The sequence below is a fragment of the Leptonychotes weddellii genome, chromosome 14, assembly GCF_054177405.1.
Source record: "Leptonychotes weddellii isolate Sample4059 chromosome 14, ASM5417740v2, whole genome shotgun sequence".
NCBI classification, from domain to species: domain Eukaryota; kingdom Metazoa; phylum Chordata; class Mammalia; order Carnivora; family Phocidae; genus Leptonychotes; species Leptonychotes weddellii.
The window spans coordinates 77945416-77963605 of NC_138382.1; the positions used below are offsets into that span (position 1 = coordinate 77945416).

At 61.0% G+C, this 18190-nt stretch overlaps 1 protein-coding gene across 2 annotated transcripts in view; it reads right to left on the bottom strand.

The window, feature by feature from the left end:
* Window positions 1–18190, bottom strand: part of VAV2 (vav guanine nucleotide exchange factor 2) — a 151787-nt gene that overhangs the window by 18920 nt on the left and 114677 nt on the right. For both annotated transcript variants that reach the window (XM_081803902.1, XM_081803901.1), the window contains exons 9-17: window positions 11376–11475; window positions 10377–10472; window positions 9645–9713; window positions 7829–7915; window positions 6016–6101; window positions 5191–5323; window positions 1946–2055; window positions 904–1005; window positions 385–473 (exon numbers count right to left, since the gene is read on the bottom strand). In XM_081803902.1, the coding sequence (XP_081660028.1) occupies window positions 385–473; window positions 904–1005; window positions 1946–2055; window positions 5191–5323; window positions 6016–6101; window positions 7829–7915; window positions 9645–9713; window positions 10377–10472; window positions 11376–11475 (872 nt within the window). The remainder of the gene's footprint in view (window positions 1–384; window positions 474–903; window positions 1006–1945; window positions 2056–5190; window positions 5324–6015; window positions 6102–7828; window positions 7916–9644; window positions 9714–10376; window positions 10473–11375; window positions 11476–18190) is intronic.

An 18190-nucleotide genomic window follows, 5' to 3' on the forward strand; every position in this document is an offset into this window, starting at 1 on the left:
GTTCTGTGCCCATTTTGGGGTGGAGGTTCTGCAAGTTTACAACCGGAATGGGGTGCGGGTACAAAGAGGCAGAGAGAAGCGCGGGAGCCCCCCTAGTGAGGAGGGAGCGCTTTGGCAAGGAATGCCCCACAGGCAGGGCCTCTTGGTGCTGTGTGACCCGGGCCAGGTGTCCTCCCCTCTCTGAGCCCTGGTTTTTCTCATCGGGTCCCTGCTCCGTGGGGTCTCAATCGTGGGAAAGGAGAATACAGGAGGATGGCTGGGCCAGGAGGGAAGTACCGGGGCAGCTGTGAGCCACAGGACCCTTAGTTCAGGGTGGGTCACGGGGCCCCGAGGAGCAGCCCTGGAGGCTTGTGTGTTGCGGGCGGAACGGGGGTCGGTACTCACTGATCTTGCAGGGAGGCGTCACTTCCAGACACTCCTTGTGTGCCCCGACACCACACTTGGTGCATAGGTAGCCCTGGTAAAATGTGCCCCTGCATGGAGAGGGGGGAAGGGACGTGAGGACGACTCCGAGCCAATGGCAAGGCCCAAAGACCACCAGCCCCACCTCGCCATCTGCACCACAGATCACCCAGCCCTGGGCTGCTGAGACCCTCGCCCTCACGTGCCGTCTGGTGCTGGCTCTCCTCCCAGACCTCTCCTGGCCTTGCTCTGCCTCCCCGCATGGCAGGCCCGGGGCACCCACAGGGACGGCCGCCTCCCCTCCCAGCTCAATCCGGAATGCCCGAGGGCCTGGATGGTCTGACACTGAAGGAACGCTCTCCAGCCCCTCTGGGCCCAGCACAGGGCTGGCCTCGGGGGGGCGGGCAGGGGGTGGTCAGGGCGAGGGGTACACAGGACAGATGCAGCACCAGGCTCCCTTGAGCGCGGGCAGGTAGGGGCCGGGGCAGGCAGCCTCCTCACCTGAGGAACATCCTACAGGCTTTGCAGTTGGTAGTCTTGTCGAAAGTGTACATCTGGAAGCTGTGGTGGTTAGCATTGGCTTTGTCTGGCTTGATGTTGGACCTGACCGGAGGGAAAGAGGCCCAGACTCCCTGAGCTCTACCAAAGCGGGGTCGACCTCAGGAGCAGGCTGGGCCGGAGGTCAGGAGGCCAGGCCTCAGGCTGGACCTGCCCTGACACCCCAGGCAGAACGAGGGTCTGCGTGAGGGCTGACAAGCATGCCATCCTGGCAGGTGCGCCTTCTAGGAGGATGGTAAGGGTTTCTGGCAGTTGCAGGATTTGTCACAACTCAGCCAATGTACCCTTAGGGATTTCACCGTATGCAAGCTTGAGATTTAAAATCTAAACAGTGCACTTAGCTCAGGATGAGCACCCGGAAGTATTTAGGGGGACATGTCCAGCATTCACTCGGACCGCATCCACGATCAGATGGCGCGAGGGCCGGATGCATGGGAGGCGACAAAGCCAGAAGGGCCAGGCGTGAGAGGTGGAACCCGCGGTGTTTACCAGGGAGGAGAGCGCTCCTGCCCGGAGGCCCCCGGCCTGCCTGACTCCAGGACCCCACTCTGGCCTCAGGGCCCAGTGTGTCTGGGGACCCCAGTGATCCCCTTTCTCTGTTGGACATATTGGGGGCTCCCTTCTAGGTTTCACGGAAAAAGAGCCCTGTGCCTTCACAAAAACGAGATAGTCCAGCCGCCCATAAGGCGCTGAGGACCCAGGTCACCAGGCGTCACTGGCACGCAGCTGCCCTGGCCCCTCACTGCTCCCTTGGCCAGCTGTGCCAGGCTCAGCCTCGGGGCCACAGGTGTCCCAGAGGAAGGGGCACTGGCCCCAGACAGATTATAAAACAGCGAAGGTGCTACCGAGGTGTGCCTGGGGTCTCAGGGTGACAGAGCCTGTCTCGGTCTCTGGGCGTTTGAAATCAGCCCTGCCTGCGGGGGTCCCAGACAAACTGCCCCTGGGGCTCCCAGAGCCCCCACGCTGCGGCTCGCCCCACACTCACATGGCCATCTCGAACTGCTCCATCCATTTCCGCTTCATGTCTTCGGTCTTGCAGAAGAACTGGAAGCCCTGCTTTCCTTGCAGATGAATTAAATAGAAACCGTAGGACCACTGCGGGAGAAGGGGACAGGCTCGCAGCTGGCCTGGCCTGGGGCGCATGGACACACGTGCACATGTATACCGGGCACTCGGGCCTGCACCTCCGTGTGCACACGTGTGTACGTGTGTGTGTACCAGGTATTCGTGCCTGTGTGTGCATAGGTGTGTATGTGCATGTGTACTGGGCACTCGTGCCTGCGTGTGCACACGTGTGTACGTGAGTGTACCGGGTATTCGTGCCTGCGTGTGCACACGTGTGTACGTGATTGTACCGGGTATTCGTGCCTGCGTGTGCACACGTGTGTACGTGCGTGTACTGGGTATTCGTGCCTGCGTGTGCACACGTGTGTACGTGAGTGTACCGGGTATTCGTACCTGCGTGTGCACACGTGTGTACGTGATTGTACCGGGTATTCGTGCCTGCGTGTGCACACGTGTGTACGTGATTATACCAGGTACTCATGCCTGCGTGTGCACACGTGTGTATATGATTGTACTGGGTACTCGTGCCTGTGTGCACATGTGTGTACGTGTATCAGGTACTCGTGCCTGCGTGTGCACACATGTGTACGTGAGTATACCGGGTATTCGTGCCTGCGTGTGCACACGTGTGTACGTGAGTGTACTGGGTACTCGTGCCTGTGTGTGCACATGTGTGTACATGTATCAGGTACTCGTGCCTGCATGTGCACATATGTGTACGTGCGTGTACTGGGTACTCGTGCCTGCATGTGCACACGTGTGTACGTGAGTGTACTAGGCACTCGTGCCTGCGTGTGCACATGTGTGTACGTGAGTATACTGGGTATTCGTGCCTGCATGTGCACGTGTGTATGTGCATGTGTACCGGGCACTCGTGCCTGCATGTGCACACATGTGTACGTGAGTGTACCGGGTATTCGTGCCTGTGTGTGCACACGTATGTATGTGAGTGTACTGGGTACTCGTGCCTGCATGTGCACGTGTGTATGTGTATCAGGTACTCGTGCCTGCGTGTGCACGTGATTGTACTGGGTATTCGTGCTTGCGTGTGCATGTGTGTATGTGCATGTGTACTGGGTACTCGTGCCTGCGTGTGCACACGTGTGTATGTGAGTATACTGGGTATTCGTGCCTGCGTGTGCGCGTGTGTATGTGAATCGGGCACTCGTGCCTGCATGTGCACACGTGTGTATGTGAGTGTACTGGGTATTCGTGCCTGCGTGTGCACACTTGTGTATGTGCATGTGTACCGGGCACTCGTGCCTGCATGTGCACGTGTGTACATGCATGTGTATCAGGCATTCGTGCCTGCGTGTGCACACGTGTATGTGTGTGTACCAGGTACTTGTGCCTGCACACACACATGCATGTGCGTGTACGCACGTGTGTGCACGCACCCCTCTAACAAGTTGTCATGGGACCCCTCTCCCTCCCGCTGCAAGGTGGACCCTCAACTGAACTCTCTGCAGGCTCAGCCAGGGCCATGTCTATGACCGAGTGGGGTCCCCAGGGAGCCTGTGCTCAGAACTGCCTGGGGCCCTTCCACCACCCTGGTCCACCCACTTTCAGTTCCTAAATGTGAGGCTAAAAAGCTCACTGCTCTGAAGTAAAACAACAGAAACAAACCCAACCAAAGGCTGGAGAAGGCCATGGGCTGGGAGAGCCTGCAGCTGAACCAGCCCACAGCTGCCTTGACCACCCACAGGCCAGGCCATCTCTAGGGGCTTTCGAAGGGGCCCAGGAAGAAGAGTGTGGAAAGTCTGAGCCCATTTGTGTTGGAATAGATGGAGGGAGAAAGGAAGGAGGGAGGGAGACCGGGAAAGAGACAAGGAGGGGGGAGGGAGGGAAGGTGAGGGAGGGGGGAGGGAAGGAGGGAGGGAAGACAGGAAGGCGGAGAAGGACACCGTGAGAATACACCAAAGCCCTGCTCACTATAAAAAAGCCTGTGGTTCTTTACCTCTGGGGAATGGGAGAGGGTGGGACCAGGGCAGGCAGGTGGGCCTTCATTTCTACCCTCCATAATGGCAGTCTGTGATCATGAATACACATCACCATCCTGATGAGGGCACAGGGAGCGGGACGAAGGAAGAAGAAAGCCAGGAACCTGGCCCTGCTCAGGCCCACCCGGGGTCTCCACTGCTGCTCAGGCTCAGAAAGGAAGGGCCGGCTGGGCCCTGAGGGGAGGAAAGCAAAGGAGGAGGACCCAGGTGCTTACCATTTTCCCATGAGACTAGGAAGCATGAGGAGAGGGGAGAAAAGGGGGAGACAGATCATTAAGAGACTCAGCCTGGCCCGGCACCGGGTACCACAGCCCAGGACCCGGCACTGCCAGGGGCAAGGCTCTGCCTCCCAGAGGAGATGTGCCAGGGGTTGGAGGGACTGTGGCTTTGACCCCAAGCCTCAGGAGTTGTTTCAGACATCAGGCGGGGTTGAGTGGGTCACCCCCAATAGCCCTTCCAGGTGGAACCTGCATTCTATATTGCAAGCTCTGAAGTCCAGAATCTGGGATTTTTAGCACGTTGGCTTCTGGCCCCCAAATCTAGCCAGGGATGCACACAGTAGATGCTCAAGCCCTGGGGTGCAGTAGCCTCTGCTGAAGCAGGACTGAACCAGAGGGGGTGGCAGCCACACCCCAGCATCCTCGGTTCCACCCCCTGGAGCCGTGGCTCCACCCTACACAGCTGTGGTCCCACCCCCAACAGCCCCGGCCCCACCCCCCAGCAGCCTTGGCCCACTGGCTGGACATTGGCGTCTAACAACCCACCGTCAGGCCTGCCCGGAGCCCCGGTCCGAAGGAAGGTTTGCTTACTGCAGGGGGCAATGTGGGCTGAAATCAGGGGCCATGGTCTACAATCTGGCTCTCTTCAGAGCCGCTCTGCGGTACCCTCACCCAGGAGCTGTGATCCGGATGACGCCCACCCCCAGGGAAGATTCAAAGACAAAGGGCCAGGGAAGTGCTGGGCTGGGCACAGAGTGGGCTGCCCCCCACAGAAGGCACAGTGACACGAGGGTGACAGAAGGGAAGCCCCGTTCACACAGCAGAGCCACCCAGTCGGGGTCAGTGCTGACTTCCATTCCGGCTCACCCTGCTCTCGAGGCCACCCCGCAGCTCCTCCCTCAGCCCCAGAAGGCCCTGCCGTCACCAGCAGGCAGCCCCGGGCCCACCTTCTTGACGTCCTTGTTGTTCATGGGGTCGTCAGTCATCTTGTGGAAGAGCAGCTCGATGACCTCCTTCAACTCGTAGCTGTAGCCTCTCCTCTTGCAGACAATGACCACCTTGTCAAACAGGAACAAGTACCTGGCCCAGCAGTGTGGCCAGGTGGCCGTCAGCATGCCCAGCGCCCCGTGCTCCGAGGCCCTGGGACAGCCAGCGTGTGCCTGGGGTGGGCAGCAACAGGGCTATTCCCTCTCCGAGCCTGGGCCCCGTCCCACTGTGGGGCTCGGCTGCCAACTCTGACCCCCCAGCAGGTCTCAGCTGCTCCATGCAACTCCTCCAGGAAGCCCTCCTTGGCTACCCACCCCAGGGCTCAAGGCTCATATGGGCTCCTCAGGCCTCCATGCTCCATCCCCCACTAGATGGGAGCCCCAGAGGGACAGGACCCCTATCTACCATGGCCCCAGCCCCAGCCCCAGGCCTTGCACAGAGCAGGTGCACATAGAGAGCTCTGAACAAGCAGGGGCCATGCATCTGGAGACTTCCCCGTCGCCTGCCTGGGCACTCCCTCGCAGGCATGTGGCCAAGAGTGCATGTGGCCCCAGGGAGCCTGGGAACTCGAAGGCCAGGGCCTCTGGCTGCCCTCTAGCCCAGCCCAGTGCCACGGGCAGGGCAGCCACTGGCTGACGTGGCATGGACCGTGTCCCTGAGCAGAAAGGAAGCGAGTGAAGCAGGAGAACACAGGGCTGAGTGGGCAAGCTGTTTCCAGGCCGTTAGGGACCAGGTGCCCGACTACAAGGGGCTGCCACCCAGCCCGGGGCCACCTGCCTGCTCACCTATCTTGCTTGGTGTGGTTGACTATGGACCGGACCTTCAGTTCCCCGTCGATCTTCGGCCTCCCATACTCCTCCAGTTTCACTTGCTGGAAAGAAAGGGCAAGGCGGTCAGCCCCAGCGCCAGAGGGGGCCCCAGCTGCCCCGCACCTACACGGAGAGCAAGGGCGGCGGGCCGGCGCCCAAGCGGGCATGCTTCCCGCGGACATGGAAGGCAGAACTGGGAGAAGCGAGCCTGCGGTTGCTGGCTGGGGCGCAGGTCGGGATAGGAGAGGACGGGGCTGGGGGATGGGCCCTGCCCCAGCCTCGCTGAGCACTCCCTTCAGCGCTGCGGGAACAAGAGGCGATTGATGGCGTGGGTCACGGCAACAGGCCGCCGTTGTGTGGAGCCCAGAGCCGGGCCCTGGTAGGAAGGGCCGGACGCCCAACCCTGGGAAACCAAGCCGAGGAGAACAAACAAGGCCTATCAGATGGAGGGCGGGCGGGGCGAGGGGGCCTCCAGCGGGGCGTCCTCCACAGGAAGAGGCTTCGAGTCCAACCCCTCTCTGGTCTGCTGTGATTTCAGATTGGCTTGTCTCTCCCCTCTGCTCTGATTCAGAGAAGGCGCGTTCCCTGCGTGGTTTGCAAAGAAACGGTCTACCCGGACAGGAGAGAATGTTCCAGCACGTTAAAGGGGCTGGGCCCGTGGCGCCATGACTACAGTTCTCGGCAGCTTTCTGAATTTTCCGAATTTTGCAGGAGCCGCCAGTCCAAGGCTGAGAGCAGCACAGCTCCGGCGTCACACACGGTGGGGTGAGCACCCTGCCCGGCTGCCTGCCTCCACGCCCCGCATCTCCTCCGCCTGCTGCTGGTGGGCTCGGCAGAGACCCCCAGGCTGAGCATGCGCCCTGCCCCCGGGGCGGGCCCACACCTGCTCGCCACCACTGTGTTCTTTTTGTTATTTAAGGAACACGATGATTCATGTCTAAAAACTTTAAGAACCCCAAAACTTGTATCATATAGCCCTTAGAAAGCATCAAGGATCACAGGGGGAGACGGACAGCCCCAGACCCCACCAGGCACTAAAAGTATCTGGGGCTAACCCAGTGGTGCTCAGCCAGGGTAGCCCTGTACTCAAGGGATGTCCGGGACCCCCGAGGGTGGGGTGCACAGGCAGGGATGCTCAACACCCTACAATGCCAAGCACAGACCCCACAACAGAGAATGGCCTGGCTCCAGATGTCAACAGTGTTGGGGTACAGAAAGCCTGGTTGAAATACTCGGCAGATCTTTGAGAACGTGCTACAAGGAACAGACAAGGAAGCGTCTGCTTTCTGGGACGGCCCATCTCCTCTTCCCGGCAGGACACAGTGGCTCACCCAACACCCCAAGGCTGAGCCTCTGATGAACCAGGCTGGGGAGAGGGTCCTGTGAGGCGTCAGCCCTGCCTAATGGAGGGAGGGGAGGGGAAAAGCCGAGGGCCGCTCCCAGACAGAGCGGCCAAACCGTCTCCCCACTGACCCTCCTGGGGAGAGCAGAGCTGCAGGTGGACAAGGAGCCTTGGGAGCCTGCCCCCCTCCCACCTCGGGAGCCACAGCCCTTCTGTCCTGGGTCCAGGCCAGGGAGGGAGGGAGGGGGTCAATACCGTTCCTCCCCCAGACCCTGCCCCTCGGCGCGCGGGCCACCTCTGTACACAGCTGCGCCCGCTTCCCCGACCCAGACGGAGAGAGTAGGTTCACCCGCCTGCTCGTTTAATACCAAGATTATGGCAGTAATTTCTGAAACGTGTATGTGTGATCCTAATTAATCTCCACTCTAGAGAATCAGCCACACTTACCAAGTTTTCTATAGAACTCTGAAATTCGCTGATTTTCTTCAGGGTCTCCTTGTCCCGTTTAACTTCGTTTATGTACATCGCTAAGTCCTGAAAACAACGGAGGCGGGGGAGGGGTCAGGGGGCCGACCCCCATCCCCATCCACATTTCCAGAGCACCTGCCATCAGCCACCACAGTCGGCAGGCCTTCGAAACCACATCTGACAGACGAGTAAACTGAGGCAGGGAAGGTAAAAGCAACCCCAAATGGCGCATGTCAGTGGGCGAGACCCCCCAAGCCCCTGCCTCCTGGAACGGCCTCTCCCTGCCCTGCCACTCGACCCCCCTTCTAGCTCAGACTAGAAGAAAACAGCCAGCTAGACCTGACCAGCCTGCTTCTCAGCTCTAGGGAACTGGGCCCCTGGCAGGGTCCCCACTCCCGCGGAGCCGGGCAGAACTGGGTGACCCCGCAGTCTAGCTCTGGAGGTCCACACGCCGCTGCCCTCCTGCCGGCCACCAGGGGGCAGTGCCCGCTGCAATCCAGGCAGCCAGCACTGGCCAGGGTCTAGGGAACCCCAAGCCTTGTTCGGGAGAACCCAGCCGGAGGCACTGACCTGCCCAGTAGGACAAGCTGCCTTGGGTGGAATCCCTGAGCCAGGCCAAGGTGGGGAGCCGGTTCCAGCCTCCCCCTCCAGCACCTCCTGCCCATTCCTATAAGGAGCCCACTGGTGGGGCAGAATCTGAGGCAGAAACGTTCCAGGATGGGCCTGGCTCATCAGTGATGCTCCCCCAGCACAGACCACCCAAGGGCCAGGTGATGGGCTCGAAGCCACAGACGGAGACGGACCCCTGCCCTCTGGAAGGAGCTCATCCAAGAGGGTACAGAGGTCAGCACTCACCCTGGGAGGTGCTGGGGACACTGTCGTCCCCCTGCCCAGCTGCAGCGCTGAGGGGATCTACCCCGTGCTGGGCATTGTGCTCGGCTGGGGACACAGATGACCATGATCAGGGAGCAATGGGCACAAAGGGGTGACGGCATTACCCCAGCACAACCATCCCCAAGGGGGGGGACAATCCTGGGAAATGTCACCTTGCAAAGACCAAGGATGTGCAGGACACAGCCAAGTGACAAGGAGGAGGTCCAGCCTGAGCCAACAGAGACAAGAAAGGATGGAGCACATACAGGAGCATGGGGGTGACCAAGCTTGCCTGGAATTTAGGGCATTAGTGGAAAAGACAGCTGCAAAGCCAGGCACCTGGGTATCTGTGTGCCAGGAGGGGAGCCGGAGCCCGACTCAGGGGCAGTGGGGAGGCACAGAAGGCTTCAGAGCAAGGGGAGGGCACGAGCTGAGTTCTCCTTCCAGGGACTTACCTGCACAGTGGGCTTCCAATGGACATAGGGAAGAGGGGAGAGGAGGCAGCATGGCTGAGTGGGGAGGACATTTCAGAAGCAAAAGCTGTAGGCCTGAGCAGTGGGCAGTATGGGGCCAGATGGCCCAGACTGAGTCCAGCGCCTGGGACCTGGCAAGAGCCCTGGTGGACGGCCAGGGAAGCAGGAGGAAGGGAGACCCAGGGAAGTCGCCATGGGTCAGGCGAGGTTAGGGATTCTGGACGATTGGGGCGAGTGCCTAAAGCCCCCTCCACCCACCTTCTCTGTCCTGGGGTGGCTCCCACCCACCACCCCGTCCCTGCTCGGCCTGTTGTCTTCCCAGGAAAAGCTGCATCTATGGTCACAGAACAAGGCTTGTTGGCGAGCCCAATTCTGGTCAAAGCATGCAGACTTGGTATGTGAGGCCCCACACTGGCTCGGCCCTCCCCTGCCTCAGTTTAGCAACCCACCTGCATGGCTTCTAGAGCTTCTTTGAGCTGCTGTCTCTCGGGCCGATCGGTGGAATGGCTCAGAAGTTCCTGCACGTGCGAGAGAGGAGTCCCGGGTCACCACGTGGGGATGCTGGCCTCCGTCCTTGCCCCCACCAGGCACAGGGTGTGGGCCCAGAGCCAGACCGTCAGGACCAAGCCCCCAACCACCAGGCCAGGCTCTGGCTCAGCTGACCAACCCAGCACAGACAGCAAGCCCTCGCCCAGGGGACACACTGCTTCGAGATGGAGTGTCCCCGAACCTGCTGGGTAATGGGAAGCACTTCAAAGCAGCATGAAGCAAGGCTCCGAGCTAACGGGTGACAGGTAGATTCACCGAAGAGCCTCACGCCACATGGAAACCACTCTCTCTCCCCAGATCTGTCTGTCCAGAATGACTTCCTACTTCCACTTCTACCATGCCTACCAGGAAGCTCAGAGACTGGGTTAAGGGACCCACTCCAGGCTACTCTTACTCCTGGTCTGGGGACACATTTCTGTCTCTCAAGTTTTTGGCTCTTACGGATTTCAGCCCCAAATTCCCTTTGTCCATTTCCTGATAAACATTCCTGATATACGCCACACAGGCTGTGAGAACAGATTTGCTGTCTGTCTCCCACTCCGGTGCATCTGGGCCCCGTCCACACTGCTAGAGGCAGCCGGGCCTCCATCCCGCTCTCCGGTGGCGGCCAGGGGACACACGCATGGCCTCACCTTCAGGAGGAGGTGGTATTTGAGCACTCTCTGCATGGGGACCACGAGCAGGTCTTGAAGCTTAAACTTCCCGTCCTGGACCTTCAGCGTGCATTCCTGGGCAACAGGCGAGCAGAAGGGGATGGAGACCCTCGCCAGGGCTGCTGGGCCCCAACACTCCCATCCCGCACCCAGGGCGGTGGCGGGGGTGGGCAGACCTCAGCCCTGAACTGGGGCCCAGGTGTCCGGTCCTTCAGTGGCCCGGCTCCCCAAACGGGCAGTGTCTCCCACAGACCCTTCCCAAACCAGTTGCGTGCAAGGGGTGGGCTTCCCAGCAGCGTCCCGCTGCCACTTTGTAGCCCTGAGAGTCTGCAGTGGGCACCAAGGGCTCTGGTATTCGGAGCCAGCCCTGGCCTGCCTAGAGACCCTCAGGGAAGCCTGCTCATACCAAGGCAGGGCCACCCTCAGGACATTTCCCAGACACAGAGGGGCATCATGCATCTCCTGGGGACATGCCTCCCAGCATTGCTAGAAAAGAGGGCCCCTGCACCAGGATTCACTCTGGAAAGGGTTTGATTGGCCAAATACAACACAGGAATCCCAACCTCGGGGAGCAGCTCAGTTGCCCCCGACAAGGAGGATGAGGAAGGGGTCCTGGAGAGGGGCCCACATGCGCAATTGGACAAGTGCCAGAGATTGGCCCTGAGCGAGGGGTGGGGATAGTGACGGGAGGGAGGCTCTTTGGCTCCCAGCAAACGTCCATCATCTGGGGTCCCTATGGGGTCTGTGAAGACCAAGGTCATAGCCCCTTGCTGAGCTGAATCTGGCCCAGGAGTCAGATGCACCCAGGGGACTCGGGCCTGGGACAGTGACCTGCACATGCCTCCCCGCAAAGGGGAAAAAATCATCGAGAAAAACATCTACAGAAACCATCCCATTGCTACCCTGGGGTCCACCTTTCCACAAAATGGACAAGCAAGGGTTCGGTGAACGGGGGACCAGCCGGGAAGCCCCCATTACCTCGACCTTCTGTCTGAAGTCTTCCCGGCTGGCGAGGAGCTGGTTCAGCGTGTTCTGAGCGTGCTCCATGTGGCTGCAGTATTCCCCGTAGATCAGGAGCCTGGACAGTGAGTGCACGTGCACACAGCTTATGAGACCCTGCAGCTCTGGGGGCCGCGCTTCAGTTCCCCATGGAGGGCGCGGCAAGCACACGGCAAACGGGTCTCTCCCCGTGATAGCTCCTCACTCGTTAACCGGCATCGTGGTTCTGTTCTTTCCGTGTGGCTGCCTTCTCCCCTCCCAAAATACTGACGGGCCAGGAGAGGGGCTTCCCTACTCTCCCCAAACCCCAAACCCAAGGAGGTCCCCCTTCTATGGTTCTATTTCAGGTCAGGACCGGGTTTGGAAAGGGGTTCTCACTGCCACCTCCATCCTGCCCCTTGGAAAGGCCAAAGCTGGCCAGGAGAGAAGCCCCCACCTCCTCAGGGCTGGGGGACACCCCAGGAAGGCTCCAACTCCTGCCTGCAGGCCCTGAGCACTGAGGCCCATCCTGGCTCTCTGCGCTTGCCTGGGGTGGTGGCCCCCGTGCCGACATTTCAGGGCATGGGGGCCCCGGGGTCAGCCCTTGTTGCTTCTACATGACACTGACGCTCTCTGCCTGGGTCCCAGGCAGCCCCTCTCTCAGGGCAGTGTGACGTCAGCCCTGAATGCTGCACAGCCAGGGATGGACGTGGCCACGTGGGCCTGGGGGTGCTGGGAGCAGCCTCAGGCCATGCTCTCCTGCCCGACACCCTCTAACACTATGGCCAACCACAGACTTCGCAGACCGAGCCCCTGGCACCAGGAGCCCAATGCTCTCCAGGCCTTGGGTCACTAGCCTGACACTTCATCTTTGAAAACCTCATCCCACGACTACGGAGTCGGCCCCAGGAGGACCAAGGTAACAACAAGCATGCCGCCCACAGCCAGCACCTCTGGGAGCCACTCCTGCCCAGTGCTTCACGCACACCATCATGAGTCCTTCACCCACTTACAAAGGGAGGGGCAATTAGCCCCATTCTTCAGGCAGGGAACTGAGGCCCCAGTGAGCTTGCTAAGAGACACCAGCTGAGAACAGGTGAGGGCCTGGCCGCCAAGGTAGCTTCTTCGGGAGGCTGGGCCCTGTCCAAGGCCTCCAGTGACACCCTGCAGGGCTGCAGGACAGCAAACGTCTGGAGGCCCCTCCTGCCCGGCTCTGGGAGCTGGAGACAGCCTCTGAGATGAGTCCAGATGTGTCAGGACCACATCTCTGTCCTCCGTGGACACTGCTTCCCCACGGGCACCTGGCGAGGGGTGAGGGGCAGGTGGCTGGGCCTGGAGCTGGCTGGGCTTCCGAGGAGGCGGGCTCTTGAGAAGCATCCTGGCCTGGGGTACTCCCCTGGCTCCCGCTTGTAGGGCCCGGGGGCGTTGGGGACAGACAACACCCACATTCCTCCCAACTCTGGAGGAATAAAGCAGTATGCTCCGAACATGTTTTCAACCCAGCAAGCCTGTGACTTCAGAGCGGCCCCGAGGTGGGCACAGACAACACATCGTGAAGCATCTCCCGGCTCCCGCCCAGCGTCCAAGCTGCACTGGGCCTGTGTGTGCTCGGAGCCTCCCCAGCCTGCATGCCCGGCCGAGCTGCTGCCGCACTCTCCAGCCACCCGGAGGCTTTTCGCCGGTGCCAGCCTGCAGGGAAGCTTCCAGCATCGAGAGGCTGAGATTCTAGGACTCCAGCGAGAGGCGGATCTGGTCCCCGGCCTCACACAGAAGCCCACCTTCCCCGCCACTGTCAAGTAGAAGGCGCCACGGCCGCGCCCTGCCACACCCCAACCAGGCACCACTCTGCATGAGAACCTGAGCCCTGGTTTCCACTTAAATGAGTCTGTTATTAAATTGAAATTTTTAGTATAAAAACTGATTAAATCTCATCATCTCTGGGAGCACCTGGGGGACTGGAGACTCCAAGGTTCCTGTCAAGTTGTTTTGAATGAGCAGACCTCCTGGTGATGGCCCAGCCGCTCCCACGGAAGTCCATGTGACCAGCGAGAGCACTTCTCCTAAGCATCTGGGGCCCGCAGCTCTGGAGCAGGCCAAGCCAGCCTTTGGGGTCCCCCCTTCACCTCAGCACACCCTGGCTCATCTCGGCCCAAGGTTTTTGGCAGACAGGGTGTATGGAGAGTGGGTCCCAATCCTGCTTTCCTCACAGCACACGCAGGAGCCCCACACTGCACTTGCAACCTTCTCTGGCCAGCAAACTTCTATTCATCCCTCAAAACCCTGCCCCATCATTTTTAGCCCTGCCTCCTTTCCCCTACCAACCTTGTCCCCGGGTTTAGTGGGGGCGAGACAGAAAAGCAAGGGGACAGGCGGGGAGCCTCTGGGCACAGACCCGTCCAAAGCCAAGCGCGAGGCAGAAGCGGGCCAGCCCCCTCTCCACCTGCTCTAAGCTCCAGGGATGGGTCTCATCTGTCCCCACATCCCAGCATCCAGCCTGGAGGCCTGGCCTGCTCAGAGGCCTGACATGTGGCTGTGAGCAGCCAAGACCCCACCCCGCCTGCTTGAGCACGGGCAGTGCAGACACCGCTATTCCCAGCAGGCAGGAGGCCCCTGTGGGGAAGAGGGCAAAGCTTGAAGGACAGAAAGAGGTGGGGCCATGGGACGCACTCGCACCTGAGTTCAGCCTGTCCTCACAAAACACCACTTCCAGGACAGCGCCCCTGAGGTTCTGAGAGGTGACATGACTTCTAAGGTCACCCAGCAAGGGAGCAGCAAGGCCAGACCCCTAAGTGCATCCATGGGGCCCCCAGACCAGTCTTCCGGGCTCCCATGCTGGAGACCCAGGCCACCCCAGGGCTGAGCCCTCATTCACCGCCGCCGACCCCGTGGGCGGCCTGAGATGGGAGAGGAGCTGCATGAGGGCCGAGCAGAGACTGGAGAGGGGGCCACAAACCAAGGGACACTGGGGGCCACCAGCACCTGGCAGAAGCAGGAAGCCTCCTTCCCTAGAGCCTCCGGAGGGCGCGCCGCCCTGCCCACACTGGATTTCGGCCCCAGAACTGAGAGAGGATACGTTTCTGTCAGGACCGTCAGGCCTCTCCCCGCCGGTCCACAGCACACGCTCTGGGCCCTGCCGCGGGCCGGGCAGCAGGGGCCGCACACGGTCCCTTCTCAGCCTGCGGAGGGAAGTCAGCTAAGGAAGTGAGAGCTGGTAGGCCTCAATTCTAGCCACAAACATCTTGTGCCGTTGAGGAAACTTATCCAACTTTTGGAAGCAAAGCAACACACACAGGACTTCATTCACGGTTCGAGGTCTCAGTGGGGCACCTGCAAAAACAGGCTGCCTCGGCCACCCGGACCCCGGGCGAGGCGGCGAGGCGGTGTCCGGGGCCCTGGCTCGCTGCCCGCGTGTGGGAGACTGCTGGGGTGCAGCGCTCGGCCGTGTTGAAGACACCCCAGTGGCGCGCGTCCGGTGTCCCCGCCCCGTCTGTGCCTGCCTTCCCCACCAGCTCAGCACACCAGCGTCTCGTTCCGTCCTCCGAATGCGCGGCGTCAGGCTCCGGGTCCCTCCCTCACGAGCGGGCAGGTATTTGACGCAAGCGTGGTGTGTGTCTGTATGACTATGTCGTGTAACCTCCTGAACACGCAACTCGGACCCCACTGCAGGGGGGCATATGTGCATCTATGGGGGGGCACGACCTGCCCGTCTCCCGTCACAGAACTCCAAACTCTCACGGTGCCCGGGGACCGGACACAGGCGGCGCTGCTGGGTATGCACGGACGACACGGGACAGAGCCGGGACCGCGGCCAAGTCGCCAAAGCTGTTCCAATCCCCGATTTCCCCATGTGGGCAAGGAGGCTTGGGAGGAGCGGGGCCAAAGCCCTCTCAGGTCAGAGGGTCCCAGGCAGCCCTGCCAGAGGAGGCCTCCGTGCAGAACCTCACAGGGGCTCAAGGAGCCTGGATATGGGTGGGCTCTCTTCCTGCAAGCATTGACGGGGATCACCCAGCTTCCCCGAGACCCCGGCCCGCGGGCGGGAGCCGCAACCAGAGGGCAGCATCACCCAGCCCGACACCCTGAGCAGCTGGAAAGCACAGAGCACAGAGTGCTCAGCTGTGGCAAAGCCCTTCTCTCTAAACACTCCTGAGTCCTCGGGTGGGCGGGGACTTGCCTCTCATCTCACTCTGATGGCTGCCCTTCCTAGAAGCACTTGTGCTAAGCTCCAGGGAGTTCCTGCTAAGAGCTAGACCCCTGCCTTCTCGCTGGACCACAAAGTCCCTGTGGCCGGTTCCACTGGTCGTCCGTTAGCCTGACCCACTGACCAAGCTTGGCCAACCCCAGCCACAGATAAAAACCACGTGGCTCTTTGTTACATCCACATCTGCAAAATGCAAATCTTCCCCAAGTTCCACTTCCCACTGCGCGGGACTTATACCCTCAGGCCAAGGTTAAGAGGAGCATCTGCCTTGTCTGAGGACTGAGGCTGTATTAATGGAAGTATTAGCTCCAAAAAGAGGGAGGTGATTGTCTTCTGCCACTTGGCACTGGTCATACCACACTTGGATGCTACTCAAGCCTCCATCTGTGATGAGCTGTCAGGATCTTGCCACGAGAATTCCTCAGTGGCTTCCTCCTGCCCTTATAAAAAAAAATCTAAACTCGGCTTTCCAGCCTCCTGCAGAAGCCTCAAGCCAGGCTTTAGACAATCTCCTCTTGACCGATTCACGCTTGCTCCTCTGGCCTCTGCAGCTTCCCAAACAGTCCTGCTCGCTGCCTCTCACCTTGGTCCTCAGCACCCTGTTCCTCTCCCTCTTCCCATCCTCTCGTTTCCTTTGTGAACTTGCTTCCTGTCCCTTCCTGTCCCTCCCTGCCCAGTGAGAGCCGAGGCTGTTCTGACACAGTGGGGGCACCCTATAAATGCTTGTGGAATCGGTACGTAAATGAACCGCAGGGCCGTAGGTGCGGACTCAGAAATAAGAAGGCAAAGGGGCAGAAAAGATGGACGCAGGGACAGACTAAGGGACTGGGCACATGAACTCCGATGGGATGTAGCCAGGCCCCTCCCCAAGTGGCCCCCAACTCGAGGGTCCGGCCCCTGAGGCCTTGCTGGGCAGAAACAATGGTCATCCCAGCGGGAGCAAGGCCCGAGAGCCAGGTGAGGCCCAAAGCTGTGTGCAGAGGCCAGTGCCCTTGTTAGGGCAGGCCCGGGACACGGAGGTTCCCAGGGAAGGGCAGGTCGTCCGTCTGTCCCCTGGCCACGCGGCCTGCCGCTACTGCCCCGGGGGTGGGTCCACGGGCCTCAGAAGCAGCCCTGCTTGGGCTCCCCAGGATAGAGGAGAAGCATGCGATGGGCCGCCACCGGGGCGAGGGGGCATCTGACAGCTCCAGCCTGAGTTGGCTCCCCCGCCACACGGGCTCGCAGCCAGGTGAGAGGAATTGCTGGGGCAGGGGGCGGGTAAGGGAGCCGGCCTTCCCCCCGCCCCTGGGGCCCACCAGCGGACTCACATCTGCCCCCTGCGTCGGGCACTTCCTGCTCCCTCACGCCTCCCTACTGATGCCCAGCCCATGGCCCCTAGAAAGCAGGCTCAGGGGTCCCTGCCTGGGTCACAGGGCACGCAGGGGAAGCCCCTTCAGGGGCTCGTAGGCAGGGGCACCTGGAATCCAGCCCGGGGATGGGCTGCCTGGCCGGGAGGGCGCATGATCCGAGTTGACGGTCACCTGACAGTCTCCCCGCAGATGAGGACGAGCTGGACCCAGGCTCCCAACCAGCTGCTGGGGGCCTCCCCCTCCCACCCGGCAGAGTGGACCCCAGAACTGGCAATCTTAACGAGCTCCCAGCTGGCTCTGATGAGTAGCTGGCCAGAAGAGCCGTCAAGACAGAACCTTCCGGCGCCTCTCCAAAGCCCGAAGGACAGAAGGCAGGGCATCATCTCCCGATGGACCTCTTGAGACTTCAGTGGCTGGACCGCTGTCCTCCGGCAGCACCGGGCATCCAGCCGGGCCCTCACGTCATCAGACTTTGTCCCCAGCTTTAAAGACGCGGCTGCCCAGGCTCCATGAAGGAATTCGGGGGCCAAGGCCTTGGTGGAGACGGCAGAGCCGTCCTGACAGCTGCCCCTCGCACCTACTTAAAAGCTTCCAGAACCCCAGTCCTCCCCTGCCGGGCTCCGGCAGAACATTTTGGGGCACAGAAGGCGGCTCCGTACCCCTCCACCCACCACAGTTACAGGCAGAGGAGCTTAAAGCCAACAACCAAAGAGTCACAGAGGCCTCCTAACAGCGATGTGACTCTTCTTTAAAAAGGACCCTGTGTTGGTTTCTAATGAGCTGTCACCCTCCTCCACCGACAGCACCTGTTCTGGACGAGGGGCCCGGACGGTTGGAGGAGCTGCATTCAGGGGCACGATTCCTGCAGGCGCATTTCTGGCCGTAGGCAGGCCAGCGCCATCTGTGCGTCTAGACTCGGCCTGACCAGCTGGGCGCCGGGGGAGGAGAGAGGCCGCCTGATGCGTAGAATCTACGCCCCCTCGGGCTTCGTGGACATTGGCCCCGATGCCACAGAGACATGGAGGAACCCGGGGCACGATCGGAGGGTCCAGGACCGCCCTCCTTGGCACTGGAAGCGTTGTCTCCCCACACTGGGGGCTGGGGCTGCGTTATGCCAGGGCGGTCCTGCCGCTGTGTGCCCTCTAGCCCGTCCACCTGGCCCAGGCCCTCCGCCCGCCCGGCCACCGAAGCCCTTCAGTGGACACAGACAAGCTGTTTCGGTGGCACAGACAAGAACCTGGTGGCACCACGTGGCACAGATGCCATCC